The sequence below is a fragment of the Mustela nivalis genome (genome assembly GCF_964662115.1).
Source record: "Mustela nivalis genome assembly, chromosome: 3".
NCBI classification, from domain to species: domain Eukaryota; kingdom Metazoa; phylum Chordata; class Mammalia; order Carnivora; family Mustelidae; genus Mustela; species Mustela nivalis.
Window position 1 is genome coordinate 62,866,649 of NC_139022.1, and position 27,154 is coordinate 62,893,802.

General features: G+C 38.3%; 1 protein-coding gene across 3 annotated transcripts in view; it reads right to left on the reverse strand.

The window, feature by feature from the left end:
• FAM81B (family with sequence similarity 81 member B) overlaps window positions 1–27,154 on the reverse strand; it is a 56,905-nt gene that overhangs the window by 14,856 nt on the left and 14,895 nt on the right. For all 3 annotated transcript variants that reach the window (XM_082724371.1, XM_082724372.1, XM_082724370.1), the window contains exons 4-7: window positions 26,220–26,463; window positions 19,673–19,791; window positions 11,285–11,414; window positions 801–907 (exon numbers count right to left, since the gene is read on the reverse strand). In XM_082724371.1, coding sequence (XP_082580497.1) covers window positions 801–907; window positions 11,285–11,414; window positions 19,673–19,791; window positions 26,220–26,463 — 600 coding nt within the window. The remainder of the gene's footprint in view (window positions 1–800; window positions 908–11,284; window positions 11,415–19,672; window positions 19,792–26,219; window positions 26,464–27,154) is intronic.

A 27,154-nucleotide genomic window follows, 5' to 3' on the forward strand; every position in this document is an offset into this window, starting at 1 on the left:
GAGTCTTGTCTTCTTTACCATCTTTTCTATTGCATAGGGGAAAACTCAGTGAAGAAGGGACAGAGACCAGTCTTAAAAGAGGGAGAATGTAAAGGAGCAAGTAGAGAATCTTAGAAGAAATTTTAGAAGGGAAGCTTGTAAATCCGTTATTTTAAAAGTTATTGGATAGTCTTGTGGAATTGATATATATTCAGTGAAGTGTATTACATTGAGGCATTTTAATATATAACTGATGATAAGTTAAAATTATTCGATAGGAAAGGTCAGGCTGTATATCAATTCGGTTGTAATATACAAAGAGAATGACAAAATTAATATTCATATTTCCTTTTGTTAGCTTTTAATTTAAATTCCAGTTAGTTAACATACAGTGTAATATTAGTTTCGGGTATATGATACAGACACAGTGATTCCACTCTTCCTTACAACACCTGGTGTTCGCCCAGTGCCTCCCTTGATCCCTATCACCTGTTTCATCCACCGCCCCACCCACCTCCCCTCCAATCTCCTTTATTGTGAATATTGTATAAATTGCTTTAGTGTAGCCTACTCTCTCTATCAGTTTGTTGCTTTAGGTCTTGACTAGTTTCAAATTCCTGGGATAGGTTCTCATTTTTTTTTTCTAATTTTGTATAAACATATAATGTATTTTTAGCCCCAGGGGTACAGGTCTGTGAATCGCCAGGTTTACACACTTCACAGCACTCACCATAGTGGGTTCTCATTTAATGCCAACGCTTTCTTTAGGCAAAACCTTTTGGAATGTACTTAACAGAATTAAAAATCTCCCATTCACTTACTTGAACTCCAAAAGGTTCATTTCATGGCGATGATCTCCCTGGACCATCTTTAAATTTGAGTTTTGCTCAGAATTGGAAGCCTCGATCTTTCCTAAGAGCTGCATTACCTAATGAAAGTACAAAAGGGAGTTTGTGTGTGTGTGTGTGAACAAAATCACTAGCACTTACATTAATTATATTTTATTCCTTAAAGAGCCAAGAAACAGACTTGAGCCTAAAGCATATTTGCATCTGAAAATGATTTTTCCTAAAGGAACGATCCAATAGTTATAGAGCTATCGTCAGGGAAAGAATTATAGGGAAGCATTCCATTTTGTTGTCTCTAATATTCTTCTTAGTAGGCTACCTAATGATCTAACAAAAACGAAAAAAAATAGAATTTATATTTGTTTATCATTTTGTTAATTTTAATGATTTCTTTTCTTTTTCCCCAATTATAGTCTAAGTCGATATATATCTTCTATCACCATTTTAGTCTTAGTGCCTATTAGGTGGCCAATGGTAAATATTCACCAAATTCTTATTGAATAAATGCTGAAATGCACCATTAATTAGACTCTGAGGGAAATGCACGAGTGGCCTAAGACTAGGCTTCAGGAATTCCTAGGGAGCAGTCTGACATGACAGCAAGTGAATTCCAAGAGAAATGACTTTAGGGCATATAAAGATAGGGAAAACAAGTTCCATTTCTGGAAGTTAAGAGAAGAGTGTCTTCCACACAGCCAGAAACACTGAGGAAGTTCTTCAGGTGAAAGGACTGGATTGGAAAATAGAACAGAGCTGCAGCACATAATCACTCCTACAGTAATCACTGTCCAGGGGAATGAAACGATTCAATGGGCTTTGGCCAAACAGAATTCAACTCTGACACAGAGAGTCGCATGGAGGAGAATGCGCAGTTAACAAAATCTAAGTTCCCAAAGAGGTGAATGACAGAAGAGTTTGAACAGATAAATGTTGGGTGGGCATCCAGTTGCCTGTGAATGGCTATTTATAAGAGATACACTTAAAACGGGCTATTGAGAGGAGGTATACTTCAAGGCAGAATTGTTAACAAAATATTAGGCAAATATATCCCTATCGCTTCTCGGCCTTTTGGCTAAGATCAAGTGTAGGCAAATATATCCCTGGCAAAAGCAAAGGAAAAGAAAGCTGGCAGAACAATATTGTTAGACAAAATATTATTCAAGGCAAAATGTGTTAAATGGGACAAAGGTGGTCATTTTTGCAGATGACTAGAATCCCCAGTGAAAAGAGTTTTGAACCTTTATTTATGTTATATTTTGAATTACAAAGATAAACTGAGATGTTACATTAATGATTTTAAATGACTTCTCTTTGACCCATAAAAGTCAATTAAGTAAAATATAAAGAGAGATATGGGAAGACATGAAAAATATGGTTTATTTAGAAGATTTATATACCAAGCAATCTAACTTGCAAACAGCAAGAAATGCTCGTTCTTTCCCAGTGCCCAGTGAGCATTTGTAACAACTAAGCACACATGTGACTATGAAGAACTCCAAGTAGGGGCGTCTGGGTGGCTCCGTCAGTTAAGCGTCAGACTCTTGATTTCAGCTCAGGTCACGATCTCAGTCAGGCACGAGATCAAGCCTCAATAGCTCTCTTTCTCTCTCTGCCTCCCACCCCCAAAAAACAAACAAACAAAGAAAACCCTCAAATTATTCCACAAAGCAAGGAAAAGCACTTCACGAAAACTAAAAATTAACAGGAAAAGTGTAAAGACACAAAAACCTAACCATTTGAGTGAGGTAACCTCTCTTAATTCTGTTGTTCAATTCCAGTGTTTTACATGGAAATTTGCCTCTCAGATCTACTCAGAGGAATATAACCGGCTAAGGGCCCTGATGGCTATGTTTAAAATGTATAAACATATGTGGATACTGTGCTTCCCATTGGCTGCTCCCAGCCAGTGTCTTAATAGTTTACTTTGATGAGTGACTTTGGTTCAAAGAACTGGATGAAACTAATAGAATGTCTGTCTCAGACCTTCCTTTTCTGTCTTTTCCACAGGAGTCAGACCTATTTGTAATCTGATGACTCTCTCTATCTTTTCTAGGAACCTCCTCATTTTCCTTCAAAAATATTTGCCCTCAATTAATCTCTTCTCTCTCTCTCTCTTTTTTAAAAGATTTTTTAAACATTTGTTTTAGAGAGAGTGTGCACGAGTTGTGGGAGGGGGAACAGAAAGAGATTCTTCACTCAGCTTCCCCGCCGAGTGCAGAGCCCACTGTGGGGCTCTATTCCATGATCTATGAGATCATGACCTAAGCAGAAGCCAAGAGTTGAACACGTAAGTGTCTGTGCCACCCAGGCACCCCCCCTCCCAGTTAATCTCTTGCATATCAGTTGCAAATCAGTTCCTTAATGGAATTTGCTTCTCAAAGGACTAACCCTAGTGTCAAAGAATAACTCTACTCAGTAATTACAATTCACTTAGGAAAGGATAATAACATTATATATCGACAGGACACAGCCACATCTATGATCAGAGGTAAATTTGTGGCATTAAATGTTTCCATAATTATATAAGACAGAATAAATCTATATAAACGAATCATTCATTTCACAAGGTTGAAAAGAATAACAAACCTAATCAAGGGAAAGCAGAATGAAGAAACTGTCAAATTGTAATAGATGGGATGGCTCCTTTAAGATGTCCACGCCTTAATCCCGGGAACCTGTGAATATGATATGTTAGATGGCCAAAGGGATTTGCAGCTATAATTAAGGTTACAGACCTTGAAATAGGGAGATTATTCTGTTTTATCCAAGTGGGTCCAATTTAATCACGTGAGCCTCTAAAAGCAGAGAACTTTCTCTAGCTAGAGTCAGAGTCAGACTTGAAGTCAGACTTGAAGCCTGACATGGTCTTATCCTGTTCCTGGAGAGAGGCCACATGGAAAACATGAGAAAGAAGGCTGGCAGCTGGGGGAATGTCAGTCTCAAATTGACAGCAGCAAGAACCCCTGTAGCACGACTGCAAGAAACTGAATTTGGCCAAAAGCTTGAATGAGTCTGGAAGAAGACTAATTCCCAGCATCACCTCAAAGGAACACAGCTGTGCTAATATCCTGATTTCTGTCTTGTGGAACCTTAAGTAGGGAGTCTAGCCTTGACCTGCAGAAACTATAAGATTTTATATATATATATATACCACTAAGTGTGTGGTAGTTTGTTACGATGGCAGTAGAGAACTAATACACAGATATTAAAAATTTATGAGCAAGAAAAAATATAGGTTTGCTATGTGAATCCAAGAGTTGCTTCTTTGAAAAGGTAAGAGGCAAAGTTTTTCTCAGTCTAAATGTAAAGAAAACATATGGACACTAAAATTGGGAATAAGAAAAGATAGAGTAGTTATAAGTATGAACCAATTAACAGAGTGAATATATTCACAAAGCTGAAATTATAGATAAAGTGGAAGCCAAATAATTATAGATTTTAATTCATCTCTCACAATCCAAGACAGAAGAAAAGACCAAGAAAATAAGTAGGAATACAAAGACCAATCAAAAGGTTTGAGATTGTTGATTTAAGCAATTTTTTAGACACTAACTGTACGTTTTCCTTAAAAATACAGGACATATTCTTTTTAGAATATGTGCAAAATTTTACCATCCAGCCACCAAATAAAGCCCGTAAGATATTCCAAAAATAGGGGCACCTGGATGGCTCAGTGGGTTAAGCCTCTGCCTTTGGCTCGGGTCATGATCTCAGGGTCCTGGGATGGAGCCCCCCATCGGGCTCTCGGCTCAGCAAGGAGCCTGCGTCCCTCTGTGTCTCTGCCTGCCTCTCTGCCTGCTTGTGATTCTCTCTCTCTCTGTGTGTCAAATAAATAAAAATTTTAAAAATACTATAGAAAAATTCCAAAAATAGAAACTGGCATATACAATAAAACTTTCAATTACGGTGAGATAAAACTTAAAATGAATACCAGGATAATAGAAAATCCTTAACTCAGTGACGCCAACAACCCATCTTAAGCTGTTCAGTCAAAGGAAGAATTCAATATACAACTGCAGAATTTCTAGAAAACAATAATGAGAACACAATATCAACCCTATAGAATACAGGGAAGTAGATGAATGCTCAGGGAAAATTCATAGTCAAAGCGCTTACATCAGTAAAACAAAAACTACAAATATATGTGGTTCAAAAAGTTAGAAAATGAGCAGCAAAAGAAATCACAAGAAAAGGAAAAAGATAAAGCCAAAAGCTTAAATTGTTGAGAATACATGAAAAACAAAAGAGAAGCAGAACTTAAAAATACATAAAAAGACTGGCTCATTGGAAAGCAATCAATATTGTTAAGATACCACTAACCTAACTAATCAAAGTGGGGGAGAAAAAGCTCAAATAAAATGGCAAAGAGGAAAAAATACAAAAGCAGGAAAAATTAAAACAATCCTATGGGGGTGCATGGGTGGCTCAGTGGGTTAAAGCCTCTGCCTTCAGCTCAGGTTATGATCCCAGGGTCCTGGAATCAAGCCCCGCATCAGGCTTTCTGCTCAGTGGGGAGCCTGCTTCCCCCCCTCTCTCTGCCTGCCTCTCTGCCTACTTGTGATCTCTGTCAAATAAATAAATAAAATCTTAAAAAAAAAATCCGACGAGTATTTTGCATAATTTTATGGAAATTAATTTCAAACTCTGAATGAAAAGCATACTTTTCCGCAAGATCCTTGAAGAGAGGGCACCTTTAAACAGACCAATTTCCACAGAAAAAACTGAGCAAAGCTATGAAAGGTCTTTCCTTCCCACTAAATCAGTAGGCCCATAAGGCTTCAGAGGCAAAACTACCAAATTTTTAAAGAATAGATCATTGCAATGCTCTTTAAACTATTTCAGAGCATAGAAAAAGAAGGGAAACTTCCAAATTATTTGTATGAAGTGAGCGAAACATCGATTCTATAATCTGAAAGAGTTCGCACAAAAAGACTCATCTTGTTTATAAACATTGATGAGAACTTCTCAAATAAAAAATCAGCAAATGATATCCAGCAGCACAACTTAAAAAAAAAAAAATCAAGTGCAATTTATTTTTTAGAACAAGAATTGTTTAATAAGAAATATGTTAATCCAAATAATTATGCTAGGATAGTTTAAGAGAAAATTCACATGATTATCTCCACAATGCTGAAAAGGCATTTGCCTAATTCATAATCACTCTTAATTAAAAACAAAAACTCAATAAAATAGGAATAGTTGTGCATCAAACATGTTTATTGAGGAAACATATCTCTCACCATGAGGGAAGCAGGGGGTATTTCTGTTAACGTCAGGAACAAGAGCAGGATGACCACTGTCCCGATGCCACTATTTAATATCACACTGGAGTTATTAAAACAGTTAGAACATGGAGAGAAATTATGTGTGTGAAAAATGGGAAAAGACGAGTAAACTTATTACTGAAAAATCTTGTGATTGTGTGCCTGGAAAACAGCAACAGCAACAAACTGAAAAATTTCTTCAATCAAGACAAGAATTCGCTAAATTAGTAAAAGTTAAAATTAATATCGCCTTCATTATATACAACTAACAACTAGTCAGGAGATATAATGAAACTTCATTACAATAAAGTAAAAAGAAAAAAGATAACAAAATCCCAAAATACACCGAAAATGATGCATGCATGAGGAAAATCTGAAACCACTCCTAAAAGATGTAAAAGCAAACTTGCACCAATAAGAAGCATGCTGTGTTCTTGGATAAAACACTCAGCATTATCACTCTTTCAATTCTAAAGATTTTTTTTTTTATTTAAGAGAGAGAAAGAGCACAAGCAGCAGGAGTGCACAAGCAGGAGCAGAGGCAGAGGGAGAAGCAGGCTACCTGAAGAGCAGGGAGCCCAAGGTGGGGCTCAATCCCAGGACCCTGGGATCATGACAGCCCAAAGCAGATGCTGAACTGGCTGAGCCACCCAGATGCCCCTACTTTGTCAATTCTAAACTGATAAATTCAACATGATTTTAATAAAAAATTAAAATTGAGTTTGTTGATTTATTTGCTGGGACTAGACAGACTGATTTTAAAATCATATGTGAAAAGAAACAGTTATCACCAGGAAAAAGGAGAAAAGAACGCAATGAAAGGGACTGACTGTACCAGGTTTTGAAAGTTTGGGGGCACCTGGGTGGTTCTGTTGGGTTAGCATCAGATTCATTGTTTCTGCTCAGATCATGATCTCATGGGTCCTGAGACTGAGCCCTGCATCAGACTCCGTTCTCAGCAGGGAGACTGTCTCCTTCCGCCCTTCCCACCCCCTCACACAAACCCTCTCTTTCTCCCCTTCTCTCTCTGAAATGAAGAAATAAATTTTAAAAAATTAAAGTACTACAAGGCCTCAATGATTAAAATAATAATTAAGACACATTATTAGAAAAAAACTCCAAATGGATCAAGAATTTAAATATAAATAGTAAAGCCATGAAAGTGCCAGAAGAAAGTATGAGTAATTCAGGCCTTTGTATGGGGATTTTCTTTCTAAGTGTTACTTAAAAGGAGCCACAAAAGACTGATACATTTAGCTACAAATAGAGAACATAAGCGTGCCAGAAATCAAAAGACAGATGACAACCTGGGAAGATATATTCACAGATCGTATTATAAAGAAGGGCTCATCTCCTTAATATATAAAGAACTCCTAGACATTGAGAAGAAAAAGAAAGAGAGACCAATAAGGAAATGGATAAAAGAAAGGAATGGATAGCTCGCCGAATAAGAGATACAAATAACTCTTCAAGATATGAGCCTCATTCACAATAAGAAAGACTAAATGAAACACAGAGACCGTGGCCATCTTTTTCCTATAAGAACAGTCAAATTCAAAAAACACCACTCAAAAAGCTCCCCAATGGGGACCTTTTACATATTTTTACATATTTTTTGGCGTCTGTGTAGTATGGTCAAAGCTCCACAGAGAGCAAGAACTTTCAAAATAGCAACACTGTACTTTGACGCAGCAATCACACTTCTGGGTGTTGGGATCCTACAAACATATGTACACACACACACACACACACAATGACATAAGTGCAAGGTTATACACTGCAACATTGATTTGAAAGAGAGAAATATTAAAAATAGCCCAAATGTCCATCTGTGAGAGATTGGTTAAATGAGCCACTATACAGACAGGAGGAGTACATTGTAGTAAAAAGGAATGAGGAGGCTCTCCATGTACTAATATGGCTGATCTCCAGGATATATTTGCCTAGTTAGAAAAAATAGGATGAAAGGCTTAAACATGAGACAGGAATCCATCAAAATCCTCAGGGAGAGAATAGGCAGGAACCTCTTCAACCTTGGCTGTAGCAACTTCTTACTAGACATGTTGCCAGAAGCAAGAAACAAAGGCAAAAATGAACTACTGGGACTTCATCAAAATAAGAAAGTTCTGCACAGTGAAGAAAACAATCAACAAAACTATAAGGCAGCCTTCAGAATAGAAGAAGATATTTGTAAATGACATATCGGGCAAAGGGTTAGTATCCAAAATCTGTAAAGAACTTATCAAAGCAATGCCCCCCAAACCAAATAATCCAGTTAAGAAATAGGCAGAAGACAAGAATAGATGCTTTTCCAAAGAAGACATCAGGTTGTTAACAGACACATGAGAAGATGCTCCACATCACTCATCATCAGGGAAATACAAATCAAAACCACGACGAGATGCCACTTCACACCTATCAGAATGGCTAACATTAACAACTCAAGAAACAACAGGTGTTGGCAAGGATGCTTGCACTGTTGGTGGGAATACAAACTGGTGCGGCCACTCTGGAGAACAATATGGAGGTTTCTCAGAAAGTTTAAAATAGAACTACCTACCCTATGATCCAGGAATTGCACTATCAGGCACTTACCCAAAGGATACAAAATTCAAAGGGGGTACATGCACCTTGGTGTTGATAGCAGCATTACCAACAATAGCTAAACTGTGGAGAGAGCCCAAATGTCCATCAATTAATGAATGGATAAAGATGATGTGGGACACACACACACACACACACACACACACACAATGAAATATTACTCAGCCATAAAAAGAATGATATCTAGCCATTTGCAATGATGCGGATGCAGCTAGAGTGTGTTATGCTAAGTGAGATAAGTCAGTCAGAGAAAGTCAAATTCCATATGATCTCACTCATATGTGGAATTTAAGAAAGAAAACAGAAGAACATATGGGAAGGGAGGGGAGGGAGAGAGGGAAGTGAACCATAAGAGAGTCATAACGATAGAGAACAAACTGAGGGTTGATGGAGGGAGGTGGTGGGGGCAGTGGGATAGATGACTGATGTGAATTAAGGAGGGTACTTTTTGTGATGATCCCTTGGTGTTGTACGTAAGTGATGAATCACTGAACTCTATTCCAGAAACCGATATTGCACTGTACGTTAACTGAGTAAAATTTGGCATTTAAAAAAAAGATAAAATAGGTGCATAGTAATATATATATAATATGCTGTCTATTTTGTAAAGAGGGGGAAATAAGAATATATTTTCATTTGCTTCTGTCTGCATAAAAGCATACTGAAAGTCTCCCCATCAGCATAATAAAAATGGTTTCAGTGAGGAAATGAAGAATGTGAGAATTGGAGACAGAAGTGGTATGAAAATTCTCAGTGTACACTTTTTTTTTTAAAGATTTATTTATCTATTTGAGAGAGAGAGAGTGCTCCAGGTGGGGGGAGGGGTTGTTGTGAAGGGAGAGGGAGCAGAAGAGAGAGAATCTCAAGCAGACTCATCTCCAGCAGACTCCTTGCTGAGCGTGGAGCTCAATGCAGGGCTCATTCTCACGACCCTGAGATCATGACCTGAGCTGAAATAAAAACTTGGATGCTTAACTGACTGAGCCACCCAGGTGCCCCTGTATTTTCTTATACAGTTTTGGTTTATGAATGATACATATCGTATGTATCACCTTAAAAAAAAAAAAACACCAACAAAGGATGAACTATATAGTCAATGGCACTTTTTTTTTTTAACACTAATTCTGTTTACCTTAAATTGGATCTATTCTTGATGCTTTTTTTTTTAAAATTTTTTTTATTTGACAGAGAGAAATCACAGTAGATGGAGAGGCAGGCAGAGAGAGAGAGAGGGAAGCAGGCTCCCTGCCGAGCAGAGAGCCCGATGCGGGACTCCATCCCAGGACCCTGAGATCATGACCTGAGCCGAAGGCAGCGGCCCAACCCACTGAGCCACCCAGGTGCCTCGTCAATGGCACTTTTGAACTTAGATGCAAACTCAGATGCTGAGTAATTATAGATGACTGTATAGCAGAAAATGCTGTAATGTTTCAGTTTGGGGAAATGTATCGACAAAGCACATTAGAAGTCCAAAGAGGTAAACAAGTAAACAAATAAAAACCCAAACCAGAAAACAACCAATATGATGATGTAGGCATTTGTTCATGTCTATAAGGCAACTTGTACAGTTAAATATTCAGTCCTAATAAAAACTAAATGCTAATAAAAACTAATGCAAGTAAGTAGGAATTGATGGATACTTCCTTAATGTGCTTTAACATGTATCAAACCAACAGCCAACTGCAAACAACAAAGATATCTCCTGTATAACCAGAAAGCAGAGAAGCTACCTTCTTAATTTTAGCTCAGGTCATGATTTCAGAGTCCTAAGATTGAGCCCCATATTGGGGTCCACACTGAGCATGAAGCTTGCTTAAGATTCTCCCTCTCCCTCTGCCCCTATCCTTGTCCTCTGCTTGCAGGATTTCTCTTGAAGGAAGGAAGGAAGAAAGGAGCGGGGTAGAGGTAGGAGATGGGACAAAGTAGGACACATAAGATTTTGCATTAGCTCCTTTAGTTAAGCCATTGACTGGGAAGATGAGAAAGGAGAGGCATTTCAGGCAGAAAAGAACACAGATCATATGGAGGCCATACAATATCTTAGAATGAATTGGAACCTACCTGCTTGTTGTTCAGTATCACTGGGTGTGAGGGGTGAGCCAGGAAAGCTGGGGTGAGCTGCAGAGCTAAGCAGAGGCTAGTATGTAGGTGGCCTTTAAAACCAGGTCAATGAGGGATTTGTATAGTATTTTGTGAGAGACATAGACTACTGTAGGGATGTAAAATAATCAACTAACATTTAGCTCCTATCTTTAATAATGATAGCTTCCATGAGTAATTGCTTTGCTTATAATCTTTGGTTCTACAATCTTTGAGGAAAACCCAGAGAGTAAGGCAATAAGAGCAACAGGAGAATCAAGAACCATGGGCTTGCAGTGGGCAGCTGTGTTGGAACAAGGCAGTGCTCATTAAATATTTGTTAATTCAACTGACAGTGCTCACGGGGTCTATGCACGAGCTGTCATATTTAAACTCTTTGGAAGAAAAGGGTTCTTTTGAAAAATTACCACTTGACTAGGCATTTTGATAAGCTATAACGATCTTCTGGCAGTAACACATAACGTAAGAGTTCCAAATATTTTCAGTTACCTTCACATCCAAGTTCTTAGAAACAGTTTCTAGGGCAGACATAAAATCTTGAATTGTTTTTTCAGTTTTCCGGTGCTCGTGTCTGATGAAGTGAATGTCTCCAGAAAGCTTCACAATACTGGAGTCACATCTAGTAGCAAGATGAAAATGGGTTGTGAGATCAATGGGCTCAAACATTTTTTTAATACTACAGTAGGGTATGTGCATTGACCTGATGGCAGAAGTTCTAAACTTCTTTGGATGATGAGTTAGTAGTAGAGGAGCAAATGCAGAAGTCTTCCTTTTTCTCTTTTTTTCCTGATGGGAGAAGAACCACTTTGGATAATGATAACATTGATTGAAATCAAAGAACTGTGTGGAAGTAGATGAAGACATTGGGAGAAAATGGGGCGAATTTTAGATTTTCAGTCTGACGTATTAATTTGGTCATAGGAGTTCCAATAGATTTTAATGTTTTGGGAGTACTCCCTGCTGCCTCTGGTGAGGCAAAATTGGAGGTTTTTCCTGTTCTGTATTGCCTTCTGAGTCACACTTTCCTCCATTTAGTCTCTTTTGTTACTCCAAGATTGTCAATTCTCTTCTGGCTACAGAGTCCCAGGTCGCCATCATCTTCCAACCCATCTTTAGAAAGCAGTTTCCAGGGGTGCCTGGGGGGTTCAGTGGGTTAAAGCCTCTGCCTTTGGCTCGGGTTATGATCTCAGGGTCCTGGGATGAAGCCCCACATCAGGCTCTCTGCTCAGCGGGGAGCCTGCTTCCCTTCCTTTCTTTCTGCCTGCCTCTCTGCCTACTTGTGATCTCTGTCTGTCAAACAAACAAATACCATCTTTAAAAAATAAATAAATAAAAATTAAATGGACATTGGGGAGAGTATGTGCTTTGGTGAGTGCTGTGAAGTGTGTAAACCTGGCGATTCACAGACCTGTACCCCTGGGGATAAAAATATATGTTTATAAAAAATAAAAAATTATTAAAAAATAAAATAAATAAATAAATAAATAAATAAAAATTAAAAACCATTTGCCTCCTCTCGGTGCCAATCAAAACTCCCGTGCCTCGAGGGGTCTCAGTCAAGTGTTTTCTTCCATTAGGACAAAAACAATTCACACTAACATGAGAATAAAGTTTTAGTCCCCCAATTGCAGTGGTATCTTGAGGAAGGAACTCCAGTGAAGTGGGGTTGGAGTTGAAGATGAACCATCTTCCCAGCGTGTCAGGGAACCCCACTGCATTATCAGCACTCAAGGCTTCTCGTGCGAAAGGATGGGTTCCATATTGTATTATCCTTTCAATCCACGCATATATGCATGAAAAATAGGATATAGAACGCTGAGAGACTGTGTCTTTTATACACAGTTATCAGAGACCACTTTGAGGTTTGTGATTTTAGAAAATAACTCTTTTGACTGTCCTCAAATAATATTTATTAGGAAGCACATTTTCATGTTGTCACGCTGAGTGCTATAAATACTGTTTGTTTTATAGCTGTCAATATTTTTTAGGATCTGGAAATGGATTTGTTTTTCTTAAGATTTTTGGTGCCAAAGCTGAGACAGAAGTGAGTAAGATGGTAATTTTGCCTGAGAAATCCCTTCAAGAGATATCGGGGGACTGTTGTGGTGGGGGTGGGAGGGGGTGGTGCGGAGAGAATGCTGGGAACAAGAATTAGGAATTAAATCTGATCAAAAATGGGAACGGGCTTGGAAGGCACCAGTGATAGGCAAAAGCCGTTTGGTAGTAGAAAGCGTTGCTGTCTAAACAAGTTCTGTGGGCGGCTAGTTAGGATGATCTTATGTGAATCCACATTAAGATCCCCAAAGATTACACAGAAACAGTGGCTGCTGTCACGGCTCCGGGCCACTCCTCCCCCAAAGTCCTCCCTCCTTATCCGACTGTCAGAGACAACTAGTCTGTGCCTTGTAGCCTAATGGTTAAGAAGTGGTCTCTGGTATCACAATGACCTGGCTTGAATCTGCTACTTTCTAGCTTGATACGTTACTTAAGGATGAAAGGAGCAACAAATAGACAGGATTTAGCCAGAACCTGGCACTGAGGAAGCTCCCCTACCCGATCAACAGCTTTATTTATTCTTTCCTGCCTTCCCACGCAGACACACACACCGCCAACCTGACGCCACACGCTGATTTGTTTTGTCTACCTGGTTGTCTAATGATTCTTTATTCCTGATGTCCAGTCACTTCGACCAGGATATCTTGACTGAATTGTTCTTATAGCAATGATCCTGGGATTACAGCCTTGATCTACAGGTTCAAATCTCTGTTTTAAGAAAGCTTTCTTCTCTTACTCCCATGAACAGTTTTTTCCTGAAGGATCCATTCTTTCTTCTTGAGGAAGTTCCTGTAGGGTTTATGTTGAATAAGTTTTACCTGTCTGCTGTATATATCAATTTTTGATAGTCATTTTTGTATTGAAAAATGTTTTCTTTTTGTTTTTTATGGTTTGCTCATGTTTGCTTTTTAAAAAATAAATCAGTATTATTTTTAGTTGTATTTATTCTATTTGGAGGGCTTCCAAAGCATATTTAATCTCTATGACATTTCAGGGTTATGGTTTTTTTTTTTTTTTTCCTCCACCTTAATCCTGAGCAATTCTAGTTCATCTTCTATCTCCTTCCTTTATGTGATCATCTCTTTTTGGGGGAAGCACTTTTATTTCTTATTTTTTTAAATTATTTTTACTTTATGAAACTAAAACATGTCTATAGTTTAGAAGTCAGTAAAAACTAAAAGGCTAATAACAAACTATAGTGGCTCCTTGCTCTGCTCCTTCCTGCTGCTCTCAGGTCTCCCCAGACACAGAGGCCCCCAGTTTCAGAGGTTCCTGGTGCAGCCAGCTCCTATCCCTTTTGAGAATTCTGTGCTGCAAAAGCACATCATTCTCAGCTTACCACACAGGTTTAAAGTTGGTTTTATTATGTCTTCTAAGTCAGTTTCCACATGTCTGTCTGTTTTCTAGGTTCCAAGATTTCCATGCTGATATCCTCTGTCTTTGTGGGTATGTTTTAAAGACAAACATTAGGGGCCCCTGGGTAGCTCAGTGGGTTAAAGCCCCTCTTCTTTCAGCTCAGGTCATGATCCCAGGGTCCTGGGAGCCTGCTCCCCCCCCCCCCCCTCTCTGCCTGCCTCTCTGCCTGCTTGTGATCTCTGTCAAATAAATAAATAAAATATTTTAAAAAAAAGAGTACATGTGACTGTCCATTCAGCAATCTTTTATCTCTTTCTTTTGTTCTTAACTTCTTTGAAACCAGGAGAACCTTTGGTTTGAAGTCGTCCTGTGTTTTTCTGGTTAATTCCTCTCACTGGGGTATGTTTAGCAATCTTACATTTCTGTCTGTCTATTGACGGTGGTGGTGGCAATTTTTATGCAGAGCCTAGATTCTTCCTAACTATCACTTCTACATCTTTGAATGATTCTGACCACCTGCAGGTCACCAAGTGTGTGTTTGGTGAGGCCACATCCTCCACATAGGTTTGTGATATGAAATCCGTTATTTCTCTAGTCCTGATTGGGGGTGGGGTGCGGGGGGAAGGGTACATCTTTTCATTTTGTCCTCCAACACTAGACTGGTATATTTCACAGCCTATCATTGAGTCCTAGGATTCTCTGTTGTGACACTATAGACCTTCTCCAATTCTGCCTGTAGCAGGTCAGTATGTCTCTCAGATGTGACTTTGCAAACACAGAGGTAGGTCCCGGAGATTGCATCCTCAGCTCCACTCCCCTGACACTGTGTTACTGACCTGAATCTCTAAACGGCCATTTCCTCTCTCTCCTATTTCCTATCTGAGCTCCTAGGTAATATTGCTCTGCTCAAATTATTTGGCCTATTAGGACTTTGACTCTTGATTTGGAGCAAATCATTATGTTTAAGGTTGGGAGAGGACTCCATTCATCCAGACATCACGGTATTTGGTAAGTGGACTTTGTGGTCAGCTGTTGTGGCAACCTCCAAGTTCTATTAAAGTTTTGTTTCCTTTCCTATGTTTTTAACTGGGTTTAAGTTGTCTCGAGTGAGAGAAGTGACGTGAAAATATTTTTATTCAACTATCCTTAATCAGAAGTTCCTACTCGCACAGGTTTAAAAAGTTGACAATATCCATGATGTGGTTCGTGTTCTCCCAAGAATATGACTTTTGCTTTAAGTCACCTACCAACGGAATTCATTATTTTTTCATAAGCAAATCTGTCTTTGAGTCCCAAATCACCAAATGTGGCTGGAAGTTTGGCCTCCCTCTGGCTGCGGCTACAGACTGTACATCATAGCCATCCCTATGGGAGTTCTTTACATATTTGCTTTTCCTCATTTGCCCTTGAGACTCTCATCTACCACATAGAGGAGAGGGTATCAAAAGCAGATCAGACAATCTTGAGAACCTCATCTCATCGCAAGTACTTGCTTTTAAACTGCCACTTCCTTTAGAATAGGAAAGAAGTTGCAAAATTCAAAGCACATTGCCGTTATTAAATACTGAGTTTGAATTATTCAGCAGTAGAAAGTTTGCTAGGAATTATGTTAGAATAATCAACTTAATCTCAGTTATGCCAAAATCTAATTGGAATCAAGGTCAATATATGTGGAAAGGCAGTCATTAATTCGGTCTCAGCTTGTCCATTTGCCACTTGCTTGGCAAAAGTACACAAAACAGGAGAGGATGGGCGAGTTGAAGTCTCACGGCTGTTAGCCAGGTTCTGTCTCAGATTAACAAATAGATTTAAGAAATTTTCCTAAAAGGCAGATGTTCCAAGGAAAAATAAGACCTTCTCCTAAAATCACTACTTAAGATTCATGGGGAAGATAATTAAGAAATTGAAGAAAAAGATGGAGGACTAGGAGGCCCTTGGTTTCCCCTTCTCCTCTGGATGCACTAAATAAACAGCTTCACACTGATGAAGTACCTCTGAGAAAAATCCAGAAACTAATATAAAGACTACTATGTATCAGGCAACTAAGAAAATACTGAAATGGGTAGGAAAAGCTGAGACACACTCATGCTGTAAACACCTTTCTTGGCACAGGGCCTTCCTTACAATAGCGGGGGGGACCCCTAAAATCCCAGCTTCTCCCTGAGGAGTGACAGGTTTGAACCACACAGCTACTCGAGAGACTGGCTTCCAAATAACCCAATTCTAAGAGCTAATGGGGCTCATTTGCTAGTCCCTTGGGACCATAGAAGACAAAGAGTTAGTTTTAAACAACCACCAAAATTTAAAAATTGACAAAGGATCTGAATAGACATTTATGCAAAGATGACATACAAAAGACCAACAGGTACAATGAGAGGTACTTGACATCACTGATCATCACAAACCTGCAGATCAAAGCCACAATGAGATGTCATCTTACACCTGTTACGATGGCTATTGTCAAAATAATAAAAAGATAACAGATGGTGACTAGGATGTGAACAAAAGAAAACTCTTGTGTAGTGTTGGTAGGAATGTAAATTGGTACAGCCATTGTAGAAAACAGGATGAAAGTTCTTCAGGAAACTGAAAATAGAACTATTATATCATCCAGCAACCCCTCTTCTGGATATATATCCAAAGGAAATGAAATCAGTACTTGGAAGAAATATCTGAACTCCCACATTCATTGCAGCAATACTCATAATAGCCAAGAAATGGAAACAACCTAAGTGTCTGTTGACAGATGAATCAATAAAGAAATTGTGAGATACACACACACACACACACACACACACACACACACACACTCTGATTATTACTTAGACTCCAGAAAGGAGACATTGCCATTCGCGAATACATGGATAAAACCAGAGGACATCATGCTAAGTTAATGAAGGTAGATGCAGGAAGAAAAAAAAAATACATCATCTCATATAGAATCTGAAAACGTAAAATACATTGAAGCAGAGGGTAGAATGGTGCTTATCCAGGGTGAGGAAGTGGGAGAAATGGGGAAATACTAAGTCAAAGAGTACAAAGTTGCAATTAGGTAGGAAGAATATGCCTAGAGACCTAATATACACTGTGATGACTATCATTAATAATGTTGTGTTGAAGAATAGAAATATATATATATATATGTATATATATATATATATATACATATATATATATATTCCATATAACCTTCTACATTTCAGATGCTCCAGTCACAAACATAAAATGGTAACTACGTGAGGAGAAGGTATATTAATGAGCTTGACTGTAGTAATCATCTTAGTATGCATATATATATCAAATCATCATGTTGTAGACTTTAAATATAAATAGATTTTATTTTTAAGAAAGGAGACCAAAAAAAATAGAGCAGAGCAGAAAGAGTTGCATATCTTGTTCTTGATATTATTCCATAGTCCTATGTCATAGTTCATTTAAATCTGTTATTTTGTCTTATATGTAAAGCAGGATTTACAGAAATTGAAGATAGGATTGTGAGCAGTTTGCAGAAAAAATAAATAGTTGAGGCATCATCAGCACACCACCAAAGGAAACCAAATTCCAAGTTTTTTCAAAACAGATGTTTGGTGTTTATCTTTGCAAAATCATGGCACATCTAGATCTGATGGTGGGTTTGCTCATGTTTGTTTTATCATCTTGTTTCATGACTTACCCAAATATTATAAAATTTCCTTCGTGTATATCAAATATGATATAATGAAATAGAGAAGGTTGTATATTTTATTTTTTTAAGAGATTTTATTTATTTATTTGACACAGAGAGAGAGATCACAAGTAGGCAGAGAGGCAGGCAGAGAGAGAGGGGGTAGCAGGTTCCCTAGTGAGCAGAGAGCCTGATGTGGGACTCAATCCCAGGACCCTGAGACCATGACCTGAGCCAAAGGCAGAGGCTTAACCCACCATCCAGGTGCCCCGAGAAGTTTGTATATTTTAGATGTATAAACATATATTTATAAATAATATAATTACATCTCTGTGTGTGTATACATACATAGGTACTATTCCTGTAGATTCTGTTTTCCTAAAGTCTGGTACCTTCTCTGGACTTTCATGGCTAGTGCTTTAGTTTCAGCCCTTGACATTTGGCACCTTGATTATAGCAATAGGCTTCCTTTCATTTTCACACTTCCTTTCTGTACCCCAGCAATTCAACTAATACTAGAATGTCACTAAATATCTCATCTCCTTACTCACGATCTTCCCATGGTTCCTTATAACCTTCTACATGAAATTCCTATCTCTTACCTTGGCCCACAAGATCCCTCAGCTTTCAATCTGGACCCCCTGTGAGCTTCATCTCCCCATCTCCCATCTCTCTCTAAATGCAAGCCCCAGATACCAAAACTAAAATACACTTCTCACAGGTATCCCCTTGAACCTGTCATAGTAATTCATCTCTCAGTTCTTTTGCATGTATTATTCCTCCTATATGAAGGGCATTTCTCATCCTTCCTTATCTAGCAAACTTCTATAGATCCTTCAAAACTCATCTCAAGTGTCACCTCCTTCAGGAAGACTTCCCTATGCCTCAATCTGATTTGGATATTCCCATGGCACCACAGTCTCTCATTGTAGAGTTCATCTCATTCCTTACATTTGGAGCTTGTTTCCCCAGGTAGATCATAAACCTGGGGCCATAGGGAATTGAAAGTGGACCATGTTGCTGAATCCCTGAATCCCAGCATAGCCTGGCATACGACATAGAGTTTAATGCATTTTTTTGTTGTTGTTAAGTCGAACGGATAGATACCCTAAGAGAAGTTTGTCTTGGTATTGATCAACTAATCCTTATTTGGTCATTAACATCGCAGAGCAGATTAACAAAATGGAGGCTGGGTATTCCAAGAGAGAGGAAACAGGAAAGAAGATGTAGTGTTGCAAAGGTGTCTATAGTCAGCCATTCACAGGTGATCTTTTATATGCCTATTAAAGTGGTCCTGCCATTGTCAAGACCCACAGATTTTTGCTAACCTGTGTAGCATTAATTCTTTTGATTCAGAAATAACATTTGAAAGATGTTCCTCAAAATTTTATCCCATTAGGAAGTAAATCCCTTTTGTTAGATTTTTATACGTTATTCTTATATATTTTAAACGTTTGAAGAATTAGAATTTGACACATCTTGGAATTTTGTTTGTGGCTATGAGGGCTGTGTCTTTGTATAAGATGTTGGTATTTGGACAGTCAAGGGCTATAAAGACATATCATCCTTGTCACTTTCAGATGGAACCAAACTGGACGTTGTGTAGAAGGGGTCTCTTATAAAAACCTCAAGTCTCACAGGTGGTGAGAGGCTTTCAAGTTCTACCATACACTTTCTCAATTACCACCTTGTCAGTTTAGCTTCATGTAAAGACATTATCTACTGTCCTACTACATGGAACTTATTTGGGAATGAGAATTCTGTGGGCAAGAACTGACTATCTGCTACATGTTTCTTCTCACCTGGCTACTCTTCCTCGAAGATCTCCAACTCCTTGAATGTGTTTGGTGTTTAGCTCCTGTACTGCAAAATTAGTTCCTGTGGCCACCTGGTCTCGAGCTCTTATTTGGTCTTCCAAAACCTGTAAATTTGAGTGAAAATTCCCATTAGTTTCCCATCACACATGGTAAGGAAATAGAGATTAAAGCAGAGGCATTCAAATCGAATGCCTTTTCCTAACTAGGCTGATAGTGTACATGAGTGAGAGAGTCCTACGTCAGAGAGAGAGGCAGTCCCTGCCTTACCTGAGGGGGCAGGGATGGCCTGATCTCAACAGACTGTTGCCAGGAAGGAATAATAGCTCAGTAGTATTTCAACACAAGCCGGAAATCTATATGTTATGTTAAACATTTAATTTTTTTAAAAAAGACTTATTTCAGAAAGAGAGTGAGCACAAGCATGAATGAGGGGAGGGGCAGAGGGAGAGAGAGAATCCCAGTGGACTCCTTGCTGAATGTGCAGCCTGATACGGGGCCGATCCCCTGACTCTGAGACTATGACCAGAGCCAAAACTGAGTCAGAAGTTTAACCGACTGAGCCATACAGGCACCCCTAAATCTTTCAATTTTTAAAGATTGACATCTTAGTCAAAATCTTTTATAAACACAATATGGGCCAAATAAAACATATTTCTTGTGCTGTAAAGACCCTGAGTGCCATTTGGCCATGACCGAAATAAAAGTTTTTCCACAAAAACCTATTTCAGAATTGGTGGTAGGTTTGGAAAAAGGGATCTTTATATGGCATCAGGCAATACCTTTTACAGATTGACTCAGAAGCGAAGTAAAGCTAATACAACTAACTCAAGCAAAATCACATGGAATGAAACAGATTTATATTCTCAGTTTTTTTAGAGAGCACTAGAGATGGGTGGCTTGAAGTGTGTTCAGATTTTGCCCTTGAGTATCCTTAGTCATGTCTTCAAGTTCTGACATAGAGCTAAGTGTCTTATACTACCAGGTTGGTGGTTCCAAGCATAGTAGTTTAAATTTTTTAAAAACTCATATGTAAGTATTAAGTTAAAAATTTAAAAATAATTCTACTTGTCCATTGACAAAATTTCTATCTTACTTGACATTCAAATTCTAATGTGAAGTGAAGATATATAAAATAATTTGTATTTATTCGTAAAAAGTGAGAGAATAAGACAAGATCATGATTTGGGGAAATGTTTTAGTTGCCCTATTTGAATAGGGCCTGAACTATGTTTAAATTTATGTTTATGATTTTTTTTTGAGGAAAAGGAGGATTTTTGTAACAAATGAATGATAGAAATTTTAAAGACCATGTACAGGATCTTTCTCATTTGTAAACTCAGCAGACTGAGAAGACTCAAGGGCAAATAAAATTTTAATTGAAAACATAGAAGTGTCCAGAACACTAGCTAGAGTTTTCTGTTTTTATTTGTTTTTGCATGTGTGTGGGTGTCTTAGTCCATTCAGGCTGCTCTAACAAAATATCACAGACTGGGAAGCTGCTAAAGAACAGGAATTTATTTCTCACAGTTCTGGAGGCTGAAGGTCTAAGGTCAGGGTGCCGGCATGGCCCCCCTCTGGTGAGAGCCCTCTTCTGGGTGGCAGACTGCCTGCCTACTTTTTTTTAAAAAATTTATTTTTTATTTATTTTCAGCATAATAGTACTCATTATTTTTGCACTACACCCAGTGCTCCATGCAATCCATGCCCTCTATAATATCCACCACCTGGTACCCCCACCTCCCATCCCCGCCCCTTCAAAACCCTCAGATTGTTTTTCAGAGTCCATAGTCTCTCATGGTTCACCTCCCCTTCCAATTTCCCCCACCTTCCTCCTCCTCTCCATCTCCCCTTGTCCTCCATGCTATTTGTTATGTTCCACAAATAAGTGAAACCATATGATAATTGATTCTCTCTGCTTGACTTATTTCACTCAGCATAATCTCTTCCAGTCCCGCCCATGTTGCTACAAAAGTTGGGTATTCATCCTTTCTGATGGAGGCATAATACTCCATAGTGTATATGGACCACATCTTCCTTATCCATTCGTCCGTTGAAGGGCATCTTGGTTCTTCCCACAGTTTGGCGACCGTGGCCATTGCTGCTATAAACATTGGGGTACAGATGGCCCTTCTTTTCATGACATCTGTATCTTTGGGGTAAATACCCAGGAGTGCAATTGCAGGGTCAGAGGGAAGTTCTATTTTTAATTTCTTGAGGAATCTCCACACTGTTCTCCAAAGAGGCTGCACCAACTTGCATTCCCACCGACAGTGTAAGAGGGTTCCCCTTTCTCCACATCCCCTCCAACACATATTGTTTCCTGTCTTGCTAATTTTGGCCATTCTAACTTGTGTAAGGTGACATCTCAATGTGGTTTTAATTTGAAAAACAAAAATAAAACGAGGCGCATCACATTACCTGATTTCAAGCTTTACTACAAAGCTGTGATCACCAAGACAGCATGGTACTGGCATATAAACAGACACATAGACCAGTGGAACAGAGTAGAGAGCCCAGATATGGACCCTCAACTCTGGTCAAATAATCTTCGACAAAACAGGAAAAAATATACAGTAGAAAAAAGACAGTCTCTTCAATAAATAGTGCTGGGAAAACTGGGCAGCTATATGTAGAAGAATGAAACTCGACCATTCTCTTACACCGTACACAAAGATAAACTCAAAATGGATAAAAGACCTCAATGTGAGACAGGAATCCATCAGAATCCTAGAGGAGAACATAGGCAGTAATCTCTTCAATATCAGCCACAGCAACTTCTTTCAAGATATGTCTCCAAAGGCAAAGGAAACAAAAGCGAAAATGAACTTTTGGGATTTCATCAAAATCAAAAGCTTCTGCACAGCAAAGGAAACAGTCAAGAAAACAAAGAGGCAACCCACAAAATGGGAGAAGATATTTGCAAATGACAGTACAGACACAAGTTTTTTATCCAGGATCTATAAAGAACTCCTCAAAGTCAACACACACAAAACAGACAATCATATCAAAAAATGGGCAGAAGATATGAACAGACACTTCTCCAATGAAGACATACAAACGGCTATCAGACACATGAAAAAATGTTCATCATCACTAGCCATCAGGGAGATTCAAATTAAAACCACATTGAGATATCACCTTACACCAGTTAGAAATGCCTGCCTACTTCTTACCATGTCTTCATGTGGTAGAAGGGGCTAGGGAGATCTTGGGTGTTTTTTTGTTTTTGTTTTTGTTTTTATTAGGAGGGCACTAGTCCTGTTCGTGAGACCCCCACCTCCTAATACCATCACATTGGGCATGAGATTTCAAAATGTGAATTTTGGGGGAGAGGGGAGAGACACAGACATTCAGACCGAAGAATAGATATTATTTGGTTTTGTTTCGGTAAAGACTTGCAATGAAAGGGAAGTTGCCCAACTAAACACTGAAACATATGAGACAAGGATAAATGCATCAATGTAGCTAAGTAGATATGCATACCTAAATATATCAATGTAATGTAATGAAGGCCTTAGTAAAGGTAAGAAAGAAAGGCGCGATCCTTGAGGCTCACAAATCAGTGGGGAGTGGGGAGAGTTTTACAGATGGTGTTGGGATCTCTGGTTATCTATTCAGAAAACAATCAATTTAGATCCTTACCGACAGACATCAATACAGATTTTAGAAAAGTTGACTGAAAATATAAATAAAAGCTTACACCATAAAAATAACAGATAGTACAGGTGATTATTTCAGTTCTAAATGAAGATATTTTGATTCTTAAAAAATAATGAGAGAAATCTCAGAGCAAAGTATTGGAATGTTTAACCTTGTGTAAAAGTTGATAGAACCATTGTAAATACAACTAAGGTGTAAAAAACAAACTGGAAAAACATTTATAGTAAATGTTATGGCCAAGGATTTCAGTTCTGTGCTTCAATCAACACAGACTTGCTGGTGAAAGCCAATTAGGCCTATCTTTTCCCATCTTTGTGTTTGGTGTTTGGGTGTTTGAAATCAATCATCACCATGAAAACAGGTAAACATGACAAACCAAGTTTTTATCTGCCAGAAAATATTTCACTTCTGGTTTTAAACATTTGCCAAGGTACCACCAACTATTATCCTTAACTAGTAAAAAAATATCTCAACAAATCAATAAGAATTAAAAAGCACTAAAACTCCAAAAATTAAACTGGCAAAAGGCATTAGTAGATGACTGACAGAGAGAATGCAAATGGTTATAGGCACTTTTAGAAAGTGGGAGGGGTGGGGGGGAAGAAAGATCTCATTTCTATCCCATCAGTTTAGCAAAATTAAAACAGCAAATCTCAATGCTGGCATCGGCACAGTGAAAAAGCATTCTCATATAATGCTAATGGAAGTGTAAGTAAGTATCAAGTTTCCGGAAACATATTTGTCAGCCTGCATCAAGAGCTTTTCCAGTGTTCACACTCTGGAGTTCCACTTCTAAGAATATACACTATGGAAATAAGCTAAACACAGACATACATTTATGCACAAAGTTACTTTAATATTAAGATAATAAGTTAGGAAATCATGGTGCATGCACCATGCAAAGAACCTTTAATGACATGTGAGAGTTTATGATGTAATTTAATATTAAAATGGTGCTTATAAATGTAGTTTCAGCCTGAATGGAAAATGTGGAAGGACTTGAGGGACATGACTTTGGCTGTTTATAGAGATTGTCATTTGCTGGTGGAATTACGAGAATTTTTTGTCCCCAGGTTTTAAAATTTTTTTCTAAGTTTTCACAATAATTATAGTGAACAAGTATTGCTTTTATAAGTTGTTGGGGGGAAAAAATAACACAAGAAAGCAATGTTATACATAAAATTCTTTTCTTGAATTTAAATTAATTTTAAAATTTGTCATTAGCTGCCAGCTTGAAAAACAGATAATTTGGTTATCAAAAGGAATAGCAACTTAAGTGTTACCATTATGGTTGTTTAAAAACAAGTTTTTTTCATCCCTTTCAAAGGCCCAAGTCAAGCTTTAGCTCACACTCAAACCCATCTTGCTGGTCAGTCTGCAAAAGCTGACCAGGCTAATGACTTTACATTTTTTTTAAAAACACTGAATAACATCTATTTCTCTGTAAAGTGATTGGCACTTTATAGTCCTAATTATTTACTAAAGGTAGCCTAATAGTTTCTTCTTGATAATTTTTAAAAAAGATTTTATATATTTATTTGATAGACAGACACACAGCAAGAAAGGGAACACAAGCAGGAGGAGTGGAAGAAGGAGAAGCCCAAGCCCCCTCAGTGTGGGGCTCATCCCAGGATCCTGAGCTCATGACCTGAGCCAAAGCCAGACACTTAACAACTGATCCACCCAGGCGTCCCAATCTTCTTGATAATGTTTTAACTATGTTATCTACAGACTTTAAAATATTTTCTAATTCAGTTTACTACACAGACCAGGTCTCCTCATTTTCCCTATAAGTTCCAACCCCTTAAAAGGAGAGCAAATATTTTGGGATTTTATAGTTTTTAGAAAATGTTTTGTCTTTTTTCACAGCTAATCTATGACAGTCAATTGTTCTGGGAAAAGAAACTCTTAGCAAGATTTCTATTGATCTGGAAACTTTTCCCTCCTTAAGGTTAAGAACATTTTATTGAGGTATAATTAATATGTATTAAAAGGTACAAGTCAAAGTGTATGTCTGGATGGATTTTGTTTTTTTTAAAGATTTTATTTATTTATTTGACAGACAGAGATTACAAGTAGGCAGAGAGGCAGGTAGAGAGAGAGGAAGGGAAGCAGGGGCTCCCTGCTGAACAGAGAGCCCGACGCGGGGCTCGATCCCAGGACCCTGGGATCATGACCTTGGCTGAAGGCAGAGGCTTAACCCACTGCCACCCAGGTGCCTCTGTCTGGATGGATTTTGACAAATATAATCAACCATGTAACAACCACCCAGATAAAAATATAGACCATTCTAGAAGCATTTTGGTATTTCTGAGAATGCTTTTTCTTCTTAATTACCAACAAGTTTTGACTTTTAAATTGCTATCTTATTTTAGCACTAGTGCTGTACTTGATTTTGTCATTATCTCAAAGGCAACGAGCCATTAACCTCTTGTCACTTTCTTAACACTGTTATGCCTAGAAACATCTTTGACCACTTTGAGAAGTGCACTGACTTTTTAGGGATCAATTCATTATGTGCTAAATACCAATAAAATACCTTTTAAAAGTTCACTAAGATCTTTTTACAATTACATGAAAAGAATCTTGGAGATTTAGATTAAAATGAGCACTTAAAAACATTATTTGATATATTGTTAAGTAATTCTCTCTTCTGTCACAGAACAACACCAAATGCTTTTTGAACAGAATTTCCTTCTACTTTTTGGCATAAATGAGCAGTTGAAAAGCTGAACTGTTATCCTCTGGGGCCACTTGTTGTAATCATTTAAACTTAAGCTATAGGGACCCATTTCTATAATTGAAAGATGATATTGGTGGTTGATAATTGTTGTCAAGCCATGATACCAACATATGGAAAATAAAGAACTACCTCAATATTTTGGCTGAGTTTTTTGACAATGCTGGTGATGGTCTGGATATGGTTTTCCAGTAGCTTCCTGGCAAGCAACTCCTCTTTTTGAAAGCCGTGGGTCCCCTGAAGACAAGCAGAGATGTCCTCCTTGATGCGGAAGGCTTGTTCAAGGAGGAATGCGATGGTGCGCTCCTGGTTGTTCAGTCTGTCTTCTAGCTGACTTCTCTGCGTGTTTGGAATCACAGGAAGAAAAGAATGACCCCTAGTCAGGAAAAGGAAACAACACCAGTGGTATTACAAGAATGAGTTGGAGGGACCGGAAGCAGAACTTGCATCTTCACTTCTACTCCAGTCTTGTCTCCCCTGTGGGGAAGTTTGGAACTTTGGGAGGACTCTAAGCATCTGCCTGGTTAGATCCTGGTTTCCATCTCATCTAAGAAGATCTAACTTTGGCCTTGGTCATACATTATGGATGTTTCATGTTCCCTAAGAAGGAATCATTTCATATTTTACCCACCTATTCTAACAAACCAAAGTTAGATCCATAAAAATTCAATGCCTGAAAATTCTGCATTGAAAGTAGTGTTGCCTTCTAAGCTGGAAGAAATGATAGCTCAAAGGCAGAGATTCACAAAGGACCCAGAATTTCAGTGGAAGAATAAACACAGTAAATTAAAGGAAGAGAGCGAAAGGCTAGGGCTCTTTAGTATTAGGGTAAAGAAACATGCAAGATCCTGGTAGCCCCTATTGGCATGAATATATTCCTCTTTCTTTTCACAGATAAGCTCTTGAAGGACAGGCTAATTTTGATTTGTGTTTTTTTACAGTTTTCTTTATTGAATTTACTTTGAAAGGAAATGAGTTACATAGTTGCTCAGGGGTAAAATTTCCGGGCGCACTATGGTCTTGACCCAAATGCTGACCTAGCATGATTGCGAGCTTCCTATCCTCTC